Source organism: Mustelus asterias, chromosome 1 (genome assembly GCF_964213995.1).
Source record: "Mustelus asterias chromosome 1, sMusAst1.hap1.1, whole genome shotgun sequence".
Classification (NCBI taxonomy): domain Eukaryota; kingdom Metazoa; phylum Chordata; class Chondrichthyes; order Carcharhiniformes; family Triakidae; genus Mustelus; species Mustelus asterias.
The window spans coordinates 59,136,942-59,156,034 of NC_135801.1; the positions used below are offsets into that span (position 1 = coordinate 59,136,942).

The following is a 19,093-nucleotide window of genomic DNA, read 5'->3' on the forward strand; positions in this document are numbered from 1 at the left end:
CTGAGAGTGTATACTTCAGCAAAAATTCAGTTGTGCTAGTTTACACTCTGTCACCTTTCTGATCGGATAAAGATAGATCTACATAGAAGTTCAGCACAAGTTCAGGCCATTCATCCCAACTGGTCTATGCTGGTGGTTACATTGCACATGAGCTTCCTCTCACTCTACTTTATCTAACCCTTTCACCAGAACCTTATATTCCTTTATACCTCATGTACTTAACTAACTTCCCTTGAATCGTGACTGAACTATTCACCTTGACTATTTTGTTGCACTGAGTTACATTCTCTAGATGAAGAAATTTATTTTGAATTTGTATTGGACTTATTAGAGACTATCCTAAACTTATGGCCCCATTTTTAGGTGCCCTCCTGAAAGAAAACATCTTTACATTTGCCCATCAACCCCCCTCCATGATTTTAAAGATCTCTATTAGGTCACCCATCAGCCCTTTTCTTTTATAAAGAACCCCAGTTTATTTAAGTGCTTTCTTGATAGCTATAATCTCTTTGTTCTGATTTCACCCTGGTAAACCTTTTATATACCTTCTCCGGTGTTTGTAATATGTTTTTTGTAATATGATGACCAAAACTCTGCAGAGTATTTTTGGATGAAGGAACAGATATAACCAAATTTCCTGACATTACAAAGCAAGTTGTAAAGAGTATATAAAGATTCTACAAGTTAAGTGAGTGGCAAAGGTTTGGCAGATGGAATATGGTGTGGGAAATGTGAAGTTGTCCACTTCAGCAGGAATAGAAGAGCAAAATGTTTAAATTGAGAGAGATTACAGTATACTATGATAGAAGGATCCAGTTATCCTTGTATGTGAATCACAAGTTAGTATGCATGTCCAGTAGGGAAGTCTTGTTACAACTGTACAGGCATTGCATCTGAGACGACATCTGAAGTATTAGGAAGTTTTGGTCTCCTTATTTATAGAGGGATACTTGCATTGGAGACGGTTTACTAAGTTGATTCCTGACATGAAGGGCAGGTTGGGTATGTAATTATTGGAGTTTAGAAGAATGAGAGATTTATTTCCATCCATCTACACTGGATTTTAACCCAATTGTTTGCTGTATGGACTGTATTTTAACTTACTGCATCATAAAATGTATTTGCATTTAGTGACGATCAATTTACGAATTGCTCTGACAGGAGTGGATTGTATTGGTGTAATTTATTTTTATTAGTCCAGTTCATCGTCTAAACAGATTCGAGTGACACACTTGATGCAAAATATACTGTAATTGAAATACTCAACCTTGTCAGTTTGATAGATGACATGAGTCTCACTCAGCAGAAAGTAGCAATAATCCTATTGAAGATATTGATTTTTGTTTTTTAACAAATGGAAAAAAGGGTTTTATAAGAAGTAATTGCCCTTTTTAGGACAAACATTATTCCGTCACTGCCACTATATTGTAATTTTGCCCTTAAGGGCTGGATTTTCCTCTTGGGAGCACATTGTGAGTTGAGCGATTTTGCAGCTCTCAAACTGCACTCCCAACTGTGAGACTTTGCCGGGGAGTTTTGTCTTTTCCTGCATGGTTCAGGTTGGTAGGGCAGTTTGCAAGCTGCAAATTGGTGTCAGAGTGTAGGTGCTGAGGTGGGCTGGTGAGAAGGCCCGTTCCTGTTCTCGATGGTAGCAGCAGCACGGCTTCCGAGATTGTTTGAAGGCTGCCTACACCTGACCTCCCACTCCCACCACACTATTAAAAAAGATTAGTGGGGAACTAGGGAATTATAGACCAGTTGGCCCAGCATCTCTCAGATCGATAATTAAGGATAGGGTGACTGAATACCTTAAATTTTCTGCTGATCTGAGTAGGCATTGGTTTGTAAAGAGCCTGACAAACACGACTGAATTTTCTTTTTGAAAAGGCGACTGAAGTAGTGAACAAGGGAATATCTGTGGTTATTATTTATATAGATTTCTAGCATTTAATAAAGTCCCTTAAGAGACTGTTGGTTCATGTTGAAGCTCATGGAATTGAAGGCAATTTCTTTATCTGGTTAGGAAATGGTTGAGAGGAAGGAAAAAAATAGGAATGATGGGCAGGTACTTTAGTTGGCAGTATATGATTAGTGATGTCCCACAAGGATCTATGTAGGTGTTTTAGTTATTCACCAGTTCATTAATTATTTGTGATGGGATAGAAAGCCACATAAAATTTGCTGATGACAAAGATAAACATTGTAAGCAGTATAGATGAAGCATAACATTGTAAAGTGACAATAGATTACATTAATGGTCAAAACTGTGGAAAATGAATTTTAGTGTAGGCAAAGGTGACCACTTTGGACATAAAAAGAATTGAACAGAGTACTTTCTACATAATAAAAGGCTACAAACTGGAGGTCTGAAGAGATGTGGAGATCTAGGTATATAGAGTATTAAAATGTCAAGGAGAGGTACAGAAAGTAATCAAAGGTTAATAGAATGCTGGCCTCAATATTTAGAAGAATATCCTACAGTGGGTTAGAAGTCATGCTCCAGCTATACAAAACCTTGGCTAGACAATGCCTGGAATACTGTGAGCTGTTCTAGACATCGCACATTAGGAAGGATATTTTTGGTATTAATTAAGACCTAATACACCTCAATTTTGTTGAAAAGCGAGACATGTTGGTGAAGCTTTTAGTCTTGCACCCATCAGGACAAACTCAAGAGTGCCAAATTTCTGATCACAACAGTTCACCATTGTAGTAAAAAGACTGCTGATTGGTTGGCAAGTTGACTCTGGCCAAGGCATTGCCATGGAGAATGCAATGAGGAATTATAGATTCCCTAAGCTCCCGGGCAATTCAAGGTTGGCCAAGGCCTTTGCACCTGACAGTGTCAACTTGCCATCCAATCTGCAGTCTTTTCCTGTAGCATAAATTGTCATGCAGTTGCTGTCTAATTTATTATTTAATTCCAGTGAGCATTCACCAATTTACTGGGCCTATGTTTTTCACATGTCTCCCCTGCCGCCCCCACAAAAATGATTTCAAATATTTTATTAGGTAGGTTGACAAACACTGAGATGAGTCGAGATATGAATTATTAAGCAGCTTTATTTTACCAAATCAAATTGTGTAACAATTATAATTCCAAACATACTCACTCTATTTAACTTCAGCTACTTTTTTGAGTAAGAGAAACAAAAACCAAGCTTTACTACTCCATTTTAGTGCTTGCCTTAACTTTCCTGGTCAGCCATTGATTCCAGTTGCCTTAGAGTTTGAGTAAATGAATTTTTCCTCTCTGCTGAACCCATCCTGCCCTGACCTATTGCTGCTGACTACAAGAAATGGGTGGATTGGGTGAATGGAGCATCCAAAATAATATATTAGTGTTTGTCGGCAGCTGGGATGGGGCGGGCGGGTGGTGGGGGTGGTGATAATGCATTTAATTGTCACTCCCTGTTGTTTTGGAAACACACTTTCACTGTCTCATTTTCACACTAACTCCTCTGTCTCAGCAGCAGAATTTTTTCTTAGTGGGTGGATAAAGAAAGTCCCAAAATATGACTAAAACTTTGAGAACAAGAATCCATTGCATCCAACATCTTATCATACTGGAAACAAATTTCTGACCTTGTCTTTGGCTTATATCATTTTATGATATAAAATATTTATTTGATTTCTGTTATGACTAGTATCTTCTGAGCTATACAAGTTTAGGGCACAGACGAAGGCTATTCAGTTTGCTATGTCTGTTCTCCTTCTTATCTCCTCACTGAGATGCACAAAGGATCTTCCTTCATTATGTATGCAATCTGTGGACATAGCCACCTCAGAAGATTCTTGTGTTCTAAACTGTGATTTAATTCTTTTACATTAGTGTGCCTCATTTCCCCTGACTCTATCTTTCCTCAGTAATTACATTCCCAGTTCATCTAAAGCCAATCCAAGACTGTTAGAACTACAATATCATGCCCTCCATAGTTTGTAGTTGCAATTCTTTAAATCTGTTTTGAATGCTTTTTGAGTTCACAAACATGCCATTCTATCCTGACTACCTTTTTGTCAATGTTTAACCCTCCTTCTGACTTTTTCTTTGTTACTTTCCTATTTGTTTCTCTGGGTTTTTGTCTATCCTCTTTTTTTCTCTTTTTCATTCTTTTCTGCTTTCTTTTTTTTTTGCTGATCCCTGCCATAATTTGCTGTCCCTCATAACATTACTTGCTCTTCCAGTGAGGATGATGTACCCACCCTGTTGCCTGCATCTCATGGTTCACAATTTATTCTATTAAAAAATTGGGAATAAACTGGCTGGCAAAGTCATGAAAATAATCCACAGAAATAATGTTTGATCTTTTCACAGGTTGCCTGAGTTGGACTCTGCTCTTAGTTTCCTGTCCGAAATCTTGCAGGATTTGACCAATGAGAAAGTAAGCATTGAAGAAGAAATCCATGCTACTTTTGATGAGCTCCAGAAGACTTTAAACGTACGAAAGAGTGTTCTGCTTATGGAACTGGAAGTTACATATGGTGTTAAACAAAAAGTAAGAGAATTTCAGTGTTTACCAAATTACTGTTTGAGTGACTTTACAACTGCTTAAGTAGATTGATTCTAAGGATGGGCAATAAATACTGGCCTGCCAGTGATGCCCATGTCCCACGATTGAATAAAAGAAAAATTCATTCATAATTAGTATTTTTCATTTAGTTTATATGAAGTAAAATAACTGTAGTAAGGTGAGTAGGATTATGATTAACTGTGTAAAACTGCTGGTACAACTATAACTATTGCAGAAAGCAGCATGTTTTCAGTAGCACCAGAACAGTTGCTATGTAGAGGATTTAGCAAGAACAAATGACTTGATTAAAACATAACAGTTAAGAGTATAAAGGATGGTTGACTTACAAATCGCGAATCATTGATTTTTTAAAAAAGCCTCTAACCTTTTTTTTGTTAGAAATTGTTGGCTTGCTCTCAATCTCTCGATTTTTCTCTGTTTTTCCCCTCCTCCTCCCTAAAGTTGTTTCATGCTTGCTGGAGTATGTTTTCTGAAGTTCGGTCGGTCACTCTTGTTCCAAATCATGATTACTCGTCATGAGCCTACATATACATTGAATATGGAGAATAACAGGGAATGCCATAACTGAGCCAAACTTAGTTCTTGCCCAGGGGTATTTCAGTTTAAGGGGACTGATATTCTGGCTGAGATCAGCTAACTTGCTACAGATTGGGGATTGAATCTGGCTCAGCTCCTTGCAGAATGCTCAGATTTTTTTGTTTCAATTAACATTCAAAACAGGAGTTGACATCTCTGAGAAAAGATTTAACTATTCTGGTGCAGACACAACAAAAAAACAATTAAATTCTACTTGGTTAGTCTCCATTTAGAATGAAAGTATATTGGTCCAAAAAATGTATTCAAGCAAGGGTAAGGTTCTTTACATTAATGAAAGACTTGAGGGCTGAAAATAAATGTCAATTTAAATGATTTGTGATGTACTGTTGCTTTTGTTGTTGTGTGAATATTTTAACCCAGCTGTCTTGTCCAAGGTCTTGTGTGCTAGGCTGTTATTCACTGTACTTTTTTGTTGGCTGTTCACTGTATTTTGAATTGCAAATATTTTTAACAAGAAATTAAGATTTTTTTTTATCACAATGGACTATACAGATTGTTTTATTTGGAACTGAAATCAACAAGGTGTGGATTCAGACAGTTATCTGTGAGACATGTTCAATCAAAACTTATTTTCAAACTTTATTTTTCTATCCTTCAGCACTTGAGGAAAACACGTGATGTTGTAACAGTTTATGGTACCGACTCGTGTTGTTTCACAATTTTATAAAGAGGAAAAGAATTGACCTAAATGTTGACTTTATCCACCATTCCCATGATTATACCCTGTTGAACTGAGAACAAGAATACCTGACTCCAAATATGAATAATTGGGCACAAGATAGTAAAGCTTGGCTTAGTGAAATACACACACAATTTAGCAGTTGTTTGACTGCAGTTTTGGGGTGGTTTTCAAATATTGACCCATTACTGAGGATTCCCTCCACTAAACTGTTCCAAAAAACTGTTAGTTATTCAAATGAAAACATGCTATTATTGCAGAAAACAATAGTGCTGTCTCAGATGCTCATAAATCTGATCTTTGCCCTCTTAAGAGTCCCTGTTTGAAAATCTATGCAATAATTCATAAAATCAGAGTTTTTAGTGACAATTAATATTCAGTAACAGTTATGTATCTAAAACTACAAACTTCTCGTGATATGGAACTTGGAAATGTAGTAAAACTGAGGAACAAAGTCACAAACTTCAAGAGAAAATTGACAAATTAAATGTAATGCAGAGAAATGTGAATTCTATAATGATACAGCCCAGGAGGACATTAGATCTATCGTGCCTGTTCAGCTCTCTAATAGCCCTATCCAATTGGTTCCAATCATCAACATTCCCCATAACCATAACTTTTTTTTCTCTAAATGAAATGATGCATTTTAGTAATAAGAATAGGGAATATATGCTACAATTTTCAATGGGGTATAGGAACAGAGACCTGCAGTTCTAAGTGTAGAAATCATTGAAGGTGGAAGAAGGCTCTTTTTTTTAAAAAAAAGGATCTTTATTAACGGAGCAATCATGGACATAACAAGGATGTTATGCTAAATCTCTTTTTTTAAAAAGCTGGTTTAGGAAGGAGGTCAAAGCCTTGGAGTGGATACTGTATAGATTTACTAGAATAGTCTTAGGGACAATAAACTGGAGAAGTTTGTGATGTTCTCCTTGGGGAAGAGAAAGTTAAACAAGGTTTGATAGAGCCAGTCAGAATCATGAATGGATTTGATAATACATATAAGGAAAAATGATTTCTGGTGGCAGAAGGGCCAGTAACCATTGGATACCGATTTAATGCCATTGCCAAAGGAACCAGAGGCAGGATGAGACCTTTTTATTTCACGCAGTGATTTGTTATGATCTGGAATGTTCTGTTTTGAAGATGGCAGAAGCCGATTCAATAATATTTGAAAGGGAATTGGATAAATAGTTAAAGGGAGAAAAATTGCAGAGGAGTATGATTAATTAGGCAGCTCTCCTATAGAGCTGTACAGTGGATCCTTCTGTGTGCTGTATCATTCTATGAATTGGTGATATATATCTCGGGATTTTTCCAGGAATCCAGCTTTGGCCCACAAATGTTTTCCCTTGGTGAAACTACATCCATTTCCATTAAGTTGGATTTTCACATTGTGCTCAGGAAAACGGAAGTTGAGCTGTTTCACAACTGCAGAAACCGAGTCTGTCATCTCTGCATATAACATGTCATATTTCCATCTCCTGGAGTCGTTTGGAGTTCCTGGCTAACGAGGCTATGTCAGAAAAGTGTGGGTGCCAAGACATGCTGGCTAAATGGTCCACCTCTATTTGCTAAGACACTGGCCCAGCTTTCCAAAGTGGCCTCTAATTGTACCACTCTCGCTCACCCTCCATGCCTCCCATATGTCCTCAGAAACCATGATAAAGTAACTTTTTGAAATGGACATGAAAATGTATACCTCTGACAAATCTAATAGAACTGTTGCTCAAAACCCACATCCGATTGGGGGAAAAAAAATGAAATCACCTCGGGCCATTCAGTTATAAGTACAAACAAACATTTATTCAGTAACCACATCAAAGACAGATAATCCTTTCATAACCTCTTTAAAAATGTCAGTCAAACTGTGTACACAATCCTCTGCATGAAATGTGGTTCTCCAGCTTTTGAAACTCAGCCATAGCTTCTTAATGGACTCACTATCAAAAAAATCATTAATGCTTGTGCAGTGGAGCCTACTGAAACTGAGAAACAGATTGATTAGTTTTATTTTCCAAGTTACACCAGATGGTCTGTCAATGAAAGTAGTCTAAGAGCAGGCGGCAGTTTCTTTTCTCTAGGTGAAAGCTGCAAATCATTTTTTGGGATTCAAAGCATTGTGGACATTGAAATCTCTTTAGATCATGTCAGTAGAGTTCCCGAGCATTGCTTTCTTCCGTTTTGAATGAATAATAGCACGTTCCCAATGAAAAAATTATTCTAATGCATCCCAACACTTACACAGTCCAGTTATTCACTTAACATTATAGTTGCATTCCTAAAAAAAGTGCAATTTAAAATGCTTAAGCATTAAGCAAATCAGATTTTCCCATACGGATACAGTGAATTGAATCTGGCTATCTGAAAACTGGTGATGTCTGTCTCAAAATTGGACATTTTTTTAGCTGCCATCACCTGACTTTTCCTTCCTTGATGACATCTTTGGTCTAACTGTATAACTGGGAAATTTCTTGGGGCTGCTCCCACTCCTCCAACACTTTATTGAAGTGAAGTGAAACACACACAATTTGGTATCTCCCCCATGATCCATTAACCCTGGAGAGCTTTAATTAACCTGTGGTTTCCAGGCTGGTATATTTGGTCCAGTCAATACTAAATGCTGGTGTTCGTTGACCAGGCTCCTTAACTATGATCAATAATCCAATCTGCATTATAAACCTACTTGTAAGAAGGCATTTGATGCTCCTGCAACTAAAGCCATTGATCAACTTTGGCCTAGATTGAGTATGTTTATTTGGTCATGATGGGCCGATTCCATTGGGCTTGTCACGTTCAGTTGTTCTGCTTTGTGCCATCTGGCTCCAGATTGTGCCCTGGGACATTGAGAGCTGCTAAATGAAATGAGCCTCCAGAGTTTTGCTTCAATCCAAGGTTGGCAACTAAATGCTCTGCAGGCTCTGTACTTTCATGCAACACAGACTCTCACAGGCTGACCCACCAATGGGGAATTTTCCCTAAGTCCCTTCCCCTCTTGCAGCCTTTGGCTGATGAGTCTGGAGTGCTCTCGCCTTCTGAAACTCAGTCTCTCCCACGGCTCTGAGGACTTGTCCGGCTCCTCACCTTACGTCCTTCTCGCCACATGTTGCTGTGTTCTTGACACCTCGCAGTTCCTCCAATGACAATATCCTCCTACACTCTGCCTCTCCAATCACATATACATTTGGTCCTGAGCTCACTCTCTTCCAACCATAGCTGCCTTTTCCCACTCTCTCCAGCCAGCTGCATTTTTACTTATCAGGTATAAATGCTCAGCTGTCCTGTGTGAGCTTGCTGTTGTGCACAATACGTGCTACATTCCAGGTTGCTGAGCAGCTGCCTGCTTGCACAACTGAGAGGAAACATTGTGGTGTTATATAAAAATGTTCATAGAATTCCTTAATAATTAATTAGCGCTTACTTCTCTTGGGTAGATTAGTAACCTGTACTTTTCAACTGGTGACTCCACTGGAAGATGGGAAACTTTAAGTATGGATAACGCATTTATACTCAATACCTATAATGCCAATAAAATAGGCTACAACTAGTTTGAGGCATGAGTGAAGACAAGGAATCTCATGTTTTTGTAATCTTGTCTTAATGAAAGATGATCTGGTGCTTGGAGTACAATGTTAGTTTTAGTTTTGAGAATTCTGATTTGTGATTATCTTTGCAGGTTGTATTGCCTCCTCAGCTAAACAACATTTTTCTTGCTTAATTGATCCATTAACTATTAATTAGCCATTAGGCTTTGAATAAATGTTTGTGATGAAGGGAGTTGAATGTTCTTGTTTTGCAGGTTGTACTCTCTATTTCAGTGAAAAGAATGTTAACTTACTGAGATTTTTGAGCAAATTGTAACATTTTGAAATAAAAGCTATGCATGGATTTGTAATCTTTTTGTTACAGGTTCTCCAAGCACAACTGGATGCATTACTGCAGGGTCAGGAAAGCATCAGGAGTAGCTGCAACTTCACTGAACAAGCTCTAAACCATGGGACTGAAACAGAAGTCCTTTTAGTGAAGAAGCAAATGGGTGATCGGTTGAATGAACTGGCTGTTCAAGAGTTTCCATTACAGCCTCAAGAAAATGATCAGTTGGAGTTTGTGGTTGAAACTGAAGGGCTGAAGAAATCCATTCATAATTTAGGTACCATAATCACCACAAATGCTGTGGCTTATGAGACTGTTGCGACCGGTGAGGGTTTGAGACAGTGTGTGATTGGCCATCCTACATCTGTTACTATAACAACAAAGGACAAAGATGGAGAACTTGTGAAAACTGGAAATGCATGCCTAAGCGCTGAAATTGCATCTCCTGATGGTAGCGTGGTCGATGGGGAGATACTTGACAACAAGAATGGTACCTATGACTTCCTCTATACCATTCAGAAAGAGCAGAAAGAGGGTGACTTTACACTCACACTCAGACTTTATGATCAACATATTAAAGGAAGTCCATTTAAGTTGAGGGTTGTCAAACCCACTGATCTTTCGCCAACGTCCGATGGTGTCAAACGACGTGTGAAGTCACCTGGCAGCGGACATGTTAAACAGAAGGCTGTGAAACGACCAGCCAGCATGTATAGCACTGGAAAAAGAAAAGAGAATCCAATTGAAGATGACTTGATCTTTAGAGTTGGTATGTAGATTTTTATCAAAGACTTTTCTCTTTCATCTCTGTACTCTGATGCAACTTGCTATCCAGGGTCTAAGGAATTATATCAAGCTGTCTTGTAGTTAGCTCTTGACGCCATAGACACTAATTACTTTTATTATTTTCGGAAGACCCGGAGCAGCACGTGCAGGCGCATAGTCCGTCCTATCAATTAACAGTTTTGTTTCAAGGTCCTACAAAGAACAATACAGCTCAGGAACAGGCCCTTCGACCCTCCAAGCCCGCGCCGCTCCCTGGTCCAAACTAGACCATTCTTTTGTATCCCTCCATTCCCACTCCGTTCATGTGGCTGTCTAGATAAGTCTTAAACGTTCCCAGTGTGTCCGCCTCCACCACCTTGCCCGGCAGCGCATTCCAGGCCCCCACCACCCTCTGTGTAAAATACGTCCTTCTGATATCCGTGTTTAAACACCCCCCCCCCCCCCCCCCCCCCGCCCCTCACCTTGAACCTATGACCCCTTGAGAACGTCACCACCGATCTGGGAAAAAGCTTCCCACCGTTCACCCTATCTATGCCTTTCATAATTTTATACACCTCTATTAGGTCACCCCTCATCCTCCGGCCTACCAGTGAGAACAACTCCAGTTTACCCAATCTCTCCTCATAACTAAGCCCCTCCATACCAGGCAACATCCTGGTAAACCTCCTCTGCACTCTGTCTAAAGCCTCCACGTCCTTCTGGCAGTGTGGCGACCAGAACTGGACACAGTATTCCAAATGCAGCCGAACCAACTTCTATACAACTGCAACATCAGACCCCAACTTTTATACTCTATGCCCCATCCTATAAAGGCAAGCATGCCATATGCCTTATTCACTACCTTCTCCACCTGTGACGTCACCTTCAAGGATCTGTGGACTTGTACACCCAGGTCCCTCTGTGTATCTACACCCTTTATGGTTCTGCCATTTATCGTATAGCTCCCCCCTCCGTTAGTTCTACCAAAATGCATCACTTCGCATTTATCAGGATTGAACTCCATCTGCCATTTCTTTGCCCAAATTTCCAGCCTATCTATATCCTTCTGTAGCCTCTGACAATGTTCCTCACTATCTGCAAGTCCAGCCATTTTCGTGTCGTCCGCAAACTTACTGATCACCCCAGTTATACCTTCTTCCAGATCGTTTATATAAATCACAAACAGCAGAGGTCCCAATACAGAGCCCTGCGGAGCACCACTAGTCACAGGCAACCAGCCGGAAAAAGACCCTTCCACTACTACCCTCTGTCTTCTGTGACCAAGCCAGTTCTCCACCCATCTAGCCACCTCCCCCTTTATCCCATGAGATCCAACCTTTTGCACCAACCTACCATGAGGGACTTTGTCAAACGCTTTACTAAAGTCGATATAGACGACATCCACGGCCCTTCCCTCGTCAACCATTCTAGTCACTTCTTCAAAAAACTCCACCAGGTTAGTGAGGCATGACCTCCCTCTCACAAAACCATGCTGACTATCGTTTGAGTTTATTCCTTTCTAAATGCACATACATCCTATCTCTAAGAATCCTCTCCAACAACTTCCCTACCACGGACGTCAAGCTCACCGGCCTATAATTTCCTGGGTTATCCTTCCTACCCTTCTTAAATAACGGGACCACATTAGCTATCCTCCAATCCTCTGGGACCTCACCTGTGTCCAGTGACGAGACAAAGATTTGCGTCAGAGGCCCAACGATTTCATCTCTCGTCTCCCTGAGCAGCCTTGGATAGATTCCATCAGGCCCTGGGGATTTGTCAGTCTTTATATTCCCTAAAAAACCTAACACTTCCTCCCTTGTAATGGAAATTTTCTCTAACGGGTCAACACTCCCCTCCGAGACACTCCCAGTCAACACATCCCTCTCCTTTGTGAATACCGACGCAAAGTATTCATTTAGGATCTCCCCTACTTCTTTGGGCTCTAAGCATAATTCCACACTTTTGTCCCTGAGAGGTCCAATTTTTTTTCCCCCGGACAACCCTTTTGTTCCTAAAGTATGAATAAAATGCCTTGGGATTCTCCTTAATCCTGTCTGCCAAGGACATTTCGTCACCCCTTTTTGCCCTTCTAATTCCTCGTTTACATAGACATAGAACAGTACAGCACAGAACAGGCCCTTCGGCCCACGATGTTGTGCCGAGCTTTATCTGAAACCAAGATCAAGCTATCCCACTCCATATCATCCTGGTGTGCTCCATGTGCCTATCCAATAACCGCTTAAATGTTCCTAAAGTGTCTGACTCCACTATCACTGCAGGCAGTCCATTCCACACCCCAACCACTCTCTGCGTAAAGAACCTACCTCTGATATCCTTCCTATATCTCCCACCATGAACCCTATAGTTATGCCCCCTTGTAATAGCTCCATCCACCCGAGGAAATAGCCTTTGAACGTTCATTCCATCTATCCCCTTCGTCATTTTATAAACCTCTATTAAGTCTCCCCTCAGCCTCCTCCGCTCCAGAGAGAACAGCCCTAGCTCCCTCAACCTTTTCTCATGAGACCTACCCTCCAAACCAGGCAGCATCCTGGTAAATTTCCTCTGCACTCTTTCCAGCGCTTCCACATCCTTCTTATAGTGAGGTGACCAGAACTGCACACAATATTCCAAATGTGGTCTCACCAGGGTCCTGTACAGTTGCAGCATAACCCCACAGCTCTTAAACTCCAACTCCCTGTTAATAAAAACTAACACACTATAGGTCTTCTTCACCGCTCTATCCACTTGAGTGGCAACCTTTAGAGATCTGTGGATATGGACCCCAAGATATCTCTGTTCCTCCACAGTCTTCAGAACCCTACCTTTGACCCTGTAATCCACATTTAAATTAGTCTTACCAAAATGAATCACCTCACATTTATCAGGGTTAAACTCCATTTGCCATTTTTCAGCCCAGCTTTGCATCCTATCTATGTCTCTTTGCAGCCTACGACAGCCCTCCACCTCATCCACTACTCCACCAATCTTGGTGTCATCAGCAAATTTACTGATCCACCCTTCAGCCCCCTCCTCTAAGTCATTAATAAAAATCACAAAGAGCAGAGGACCAAGCACTGATCCCTGTGGCACTCCGCTAGCAACCTGCCTCCAATCCGAAAATTTTCCATCCACCACCACCCTCCGTCTTCAATCAGACAGCCAGTTACCTATCCAATCGGCCAACTTTCCCTCTATCCCACACCTCCTCACTTTCATCATAAGCCGACCATGGACCTTATCAAACGCCTTACTAAAATCCATGTATATGACATCAACTGCCCTACCTTCATCAACACACTTAGTTACCTCCTCAAAAAATTCTATCAAATTTGTGAGGCACGACTTGCCCTTCACGAATCCGTGCTAACTATCCCGGATTAATCCGCATCTTTCTAAATGGTCATAAATCCCATCCCTAAGGATATTTTCCATCAATTTACCAACCACCGAAGTAAGACTAACCGGTCTATAATTACCAGGGTCATTTCTATTCCCTTTCTTAAACAGAGGAACAACATTCGCCATTCTCCAGTCCTCTGGCACCATCCCCGTGGACAGTGAGGACCCAAAGATCAAAGCCAAAGGCTCTGCAATCTCATCCCTTGCCTCCCAAAGAATCCTAGGATATATTTCATCAGGCCCAGGGGACTTATCGACCTTCAGTTTATTCAAAACTGCCAGGACATCCTCCCTCCGAACATCTATTTCCTCGTTTGAGTTCTTTCCTAAGTTCTTTGTATTCCTCCAGAGCTCCCCCCATTTTTAGCTGCCTGGACCTAACGTACGCCTCTTGTTTCTTTTTAACCAATCCCTCAGTTTCCCTGGTTATCCACGGTTCTCAAATCCTACCCTTCCTATCCTTTTTACAGGCACATGCCTATCCTGCAGCCCTAACAACTGTTCCTTAAATGACTCCCACATGCCAGATGTGGATTTACCCTCAAACAGCCTCTCCGAATCAACAGCTGCCAATTTCTGCCTAATCCCACTATAGTTAGCCTTCCCCCCAATCCAACACCTTACCTTTGGGACACCACTCATCCTTTTCCATCACTATCCTAAAGCTAACAGAATTGTGGTCACTATTTGCCAATGTTCCCCTACTGAAACTTTGAAGACCTGACCGGGTTCATTCTTCCCCAGTACTAGGTCCAGTATAGCCCCCTTTCTAGTCAGGCTATCTACATATTGTTCCAAAGAACCTTCCTGTACGCATTTTACAAATTCCTCCCCATTCAGACTCCCAGCCCTACGTGATTTCCAGTCTATACCAGGGAAATTGAAGTCTCCCCCATTGTCAGGAGATAATGCACCTATCCATTATCTCCTGACATATCTGTTCTTCCACTTCCCTTGGGCTGTTGGGGGGCCTGTAGTTTACCCCCAACATAGTGACTGCGCCCTTCCTGTTTCTGAGCTCCACCCACAGTGACTCATTACACGAGCCCTCTGAATTGTCCTCCCTCTGCACCGCTGTAATATGCTCTCTAACTAATACTGCTACTCCCCCACCTCTTTTGGCCCCTCCTCTACAACAGACATTAAGCCGTTATTTGCACTTCCAATGTGATTTATGTGTTTGTAACCTGAAATGGGTCTTTCCAGCACTTTTAACTCTAAAATACAGACACAGTAGGCAGAATTTCATGGACCCCACCTCCCCTGTCCCCACCAAAGCTGGCATATTTGGAGGGGTGGGGGAAGTGGCACATGAAATGCAATGGGTGGCTACCCACCCCCTGAGTTGTCCCCCATAATGAGGGAATGGGTATGGCTTCAGCCAGCCTGTCCACCCTTAGGCCTATCGATGGGCAGTTTAAGGAGCTCATTCCACCTCCTCTGCTATAAAATGGCATGGGAGATGGTGGAATGAAGGAGGCCAGCCCATTCTTTCATGACTTCAAACTAAAAGGTGGGAAGGAGGAGGGATTCCACCTTTTTGAGGGTTGCTTGTGCCAACTGAGAGCAACCCCCAAGATGGTGTCCCCCGTTATGACACCCCCATCTCCAGAACTTCAATCAGATTGGCTGGCAGTTCTTGTGGGTGGGACTTACTTTCCCTGAGGGCAGAAGTCCCACCTCTCAGTGTATTAAGACCACCCAGGGTGGGCTTTTAAAAAAAAAAGTTGGTCAGCTCAAGATTACCTTTTCCTACTGGGGGTGGGTGACAAGCAATTCACCCACCCATAAAATTCACCACAATGATCATCTATTCTTCCCTCAACTCCCTCCTGTTTCTCGAATCTCATCCAGTGTAATATTGCCCCATCCAAACACTCCATTCCTCGTGACTCTGGCCTTTTGTACAACTTACTTCCCATTTCCCCTCCACCAACATTTGACAGTAGATCGTTCAGTTGAGTGTTGTACATGCTGAAATTCAAAACTTAGACCTTTTCATTCCCCTCAGCTTCCTCTCAGCTAAATTAATCTTTTGAAGCTTCAGATTAATCCTAATCTATTCCCCTTTGGCTGTGTGGCAGTCTTTCTTGTGCCCGTGTGAAATCCTTTGGGGGCCTTCTTTCTGTGAATGATGCTGCACAAATGTTGGATGGCAATAGCCAGAGTAGCAATATTAATTTATCAATGACCGAATATCAGCACTATGTGGCCTGAACCACACTTGCAAAGTGCAATAAATAGTAACTTAAGACAATGAGCATTAGCAAATTAATGAAATGTATACGATTCTGAGAGGGCTTGACAAGGTACATGCTGAGGCTGTTTCCCATGGCTGGAGAGCTTTTGAACTAGGGAGCTTAGTCTTGGCATAAGGAGATTGCAGTTTTGAACTGAGATGAGGAAAAATCTATTTACTTGGAGGGTTGTGAATTTTTTAGAATTCTCTTTAGTGACTGTCGGTGCTCAGTCATTGAGTACAGGATGTGCTAGACTGCGACCCATAGATTTTTGGACTGAGGGAATTGGATGTGTGTGTGTGTGGAGAACAGGTGAGAAAATGGAGTTGTGCTTCTTTGGTTAACCAAATAAACGCAGTCAACAAATCTGCAGCTCCTTAAAAGGATACTGCATCAAAGTAACGGAATCTCAAAGGAAACTTAAAACATCAAAACAAAATGTGATTGGATGGGTCAGTAAAACACCCCAGTCCCTGCGGTGAAAGTGAAGTTGTGGTAGGGGTTCAGCCATGTTATTAATTGGTGAAGCAGATAGAGGGACTGTAGAGGCAGATCCTGCTCTTATTCTTACAGCTGAGTGCAAGGTGCATTTTTGGATTGAATCCCAAGGTTTGTTGTTTGTTTTGCTAAATATCTAGAGGTAAAATACATATGCATTGCAATGTTAAGTTTAAGTTGAATAAATCCCTATTCTTACACATAGCTATGGTCACAACCAATGACTAAAGTGCTAAGAAATACTAGTATTATTCATGAAAGCAGATTTTAAAATCAGTTCAAATTAAATTGTATGCTTCGGGATATCAAATAAAGCTCCTGAAGCTGGATGGTGTGACTTGATGCTTTTGCTACAGTGGGAAATTCCTTGGAATTGTTCACACCTGCCTTGGCAAGGTACATTGAAGGAAATTTTGATACAAAGTGGGAACTGCTCGATGGAATTTTCTGAACAGTGCATTTGTAAAGTGACAGGATGTAATAAATGTGGACCCACTTAAATGTTTCTCTGATTTTATTTGAGTGTTTTTCTCCCGTAAATATTCTAGTAGAAATGATGCTTATTTGAGGATATGCTGCGACTCCGGGTAATATACCCTTTGCCTTTCCAAATAAAGGTGTGCACACTTAAGTTTTGTTTTATTTTATTGCAGGAACCAAGGGAAGAAATAAAGGAGAATTCACTAATTTGCAGGGAGTGGCAACATCCACCAGTGGAAAGATCATGATTGCAGACAGTAATAATCAATGCGTACAGGTGAGGGAATATTGCAAACAATTCTATTCTTGTGTCGTGTGTCATACTCCACTCTTGTGTTGCTATTATATAGTTGCATCAAGGTATTTTTCTGAACTGCTAAGTGACTCTCAACACTTCCGACACAACATTCTCAGTAAATGCACCTTTTAGCTCCAAACATTCTCTCTCTCTCTCTCTCTCTCTCCAGACACCTACTTCCACTGCTGCAGTCCATGTGGTGTAGGTACATCCACAATGCTGTTACGAAAGGAACAAAGTCAGGATGGTGTGGGGCTTGGAGGGGAATTTGCAGGTGGTAGTTTTCCCACTCAAATGTTTGGTAAATTGCGACTGTGCATCTTCAGTAGGCAAGGCCATTTGCAGTGTCTCCCAGTGAAAATCAGCAGCTTTCCATTAGTCATGTGCAGTCACTGGATTGGTACTGTGGAGGAGCAATAGGACAGGCAAAGACATTCTCAAGACGGGCATTAAGGAGAAACCGAGTGAATAGTGCAATTCTGCATTTATTATTCAGTGTTGTTAGATAACATTATGGAATAAATGGTTAGGGGTGTCTTTTATTTCAGCATTTTGACCAAGAGGACACTGATGATCCATAGCCGAGGGATGGAAAGATGGGGAATTATTAAGCTGTGAGGATGAGATTTTAGGGCGATTGAACTTCCAAGCAGCTGCTCACAGACAGCCCATCTGGAGCGAAGGGATCTTGGGCTCTTTCTCTACTGCTGCCTCCACCTGAGGTGCCAACTGAAGGCTCGGTGATAAAGTTTGTGCCCTCATGAGAGAGCTGAGTTGCACAGGATGTGCAGATCGCCAAAATATTGAAGACTTGTTCCTGAAAATACCGGCGGGCTCTTCTGCCCCCACCCCACCACCACCAAGTAAAAGCAAAGCAAGAGTGGGATTAAAAAGCTGATCCATCTGTGCTGAAGTGTTCTCGGATTTTCTAGACCATAATTTGCGCAGCAGGCATTTTGCTGACAGGCCTGCAAACTCTGTCCTGCTCCTTGAACGCCTGTTCAGCTAGAATGTTTGAGGGAGCACTAACAGATTCTATAAGGTTCAAAATGATGGTTGAGCACCAAATCAGCACTGCTTATCATCACAATCCATCCTGCTTCTGATGCATGTATGACATACCCAAACTTGTCTTTCACAAGCTAGATTGACAAATTATTGGTGAATTGTGACTGTGCTACACTAAGTGGATTTTCCTCTTTAGTGTACAGACGGTCATTCTGAGTTCTTCACACAGCCTGACTGATTTCAGTTACATAACCATTTCTTGTTTTTGAATGATAGTGTTGCATTTTGATTCATAACTTCATTGTATAAGATGTAATAAACTTGTGCTCTAGATTTTCTCAAATGATGGACAATTTAAAAACCGGTTTGGTGTTCGTGGCCGATCTCCTGGGCAGCTGCAGCGTCCAACAGGAGTAGCTGTACACCCCAGTGGCGATATCATCATAGCCGATTATGATAACAAGTGGGTGAGCATTTTTTCACCGGATGGGAAATTCAAGGTGAGCAGGAAGTCTTTGTAGTTAGCCAGTTAATTAACTGAGTTGTATGCAAGCTTGTGTTTTAAATATGGTCAAAATGTTTGTCAAAAATTGTTTGTTCATCAATCGACTTTAAAAAAAAAAAATCCTCAATGAATCCATCAACCAAGATAATTCCTATATGAGCTATGTACAATACTATCACAACTTCATACGGGTAATATTGGTGCAATCTTTGA

General features: G+C 41.1%; 1 protein-coding gene across 4 annotated transcripts in view; it reads left to right on the forward strand.

The window, feature by feature from the left end:
- LOC144493605 (tripartite motif-containing protein 2) overlaps positions 1–19,093 on the forward strand; it is a 147,462-nt gene that overhangs the window by 117,153 nt on the left and 11,216 nt on the right. For all 4 annotated transcript variants that reach the window (XM_078212812.1, XM_078212792.1, XM_078212781.1 and 1 more), the window contains exons 5-8: positions 4,316–4,496; positions 9,718–10,450; positions 17,243–17,346; positions 18,708–18,875. In XM_078212812.1, coding sequence (XP_078068938.1) covers positions 4,316–4,496; positions 9,718–10,450; positions 17,243–17,346; positions 18,708–18,875 — 1,186 coding nt within the window. The remainder of the gene's footprint in view (positions 1–4,315; positions 4,497–9,717; positions 10,451–17,242; positions 17,347–18,707; positions 18,876–19,093) is intronic.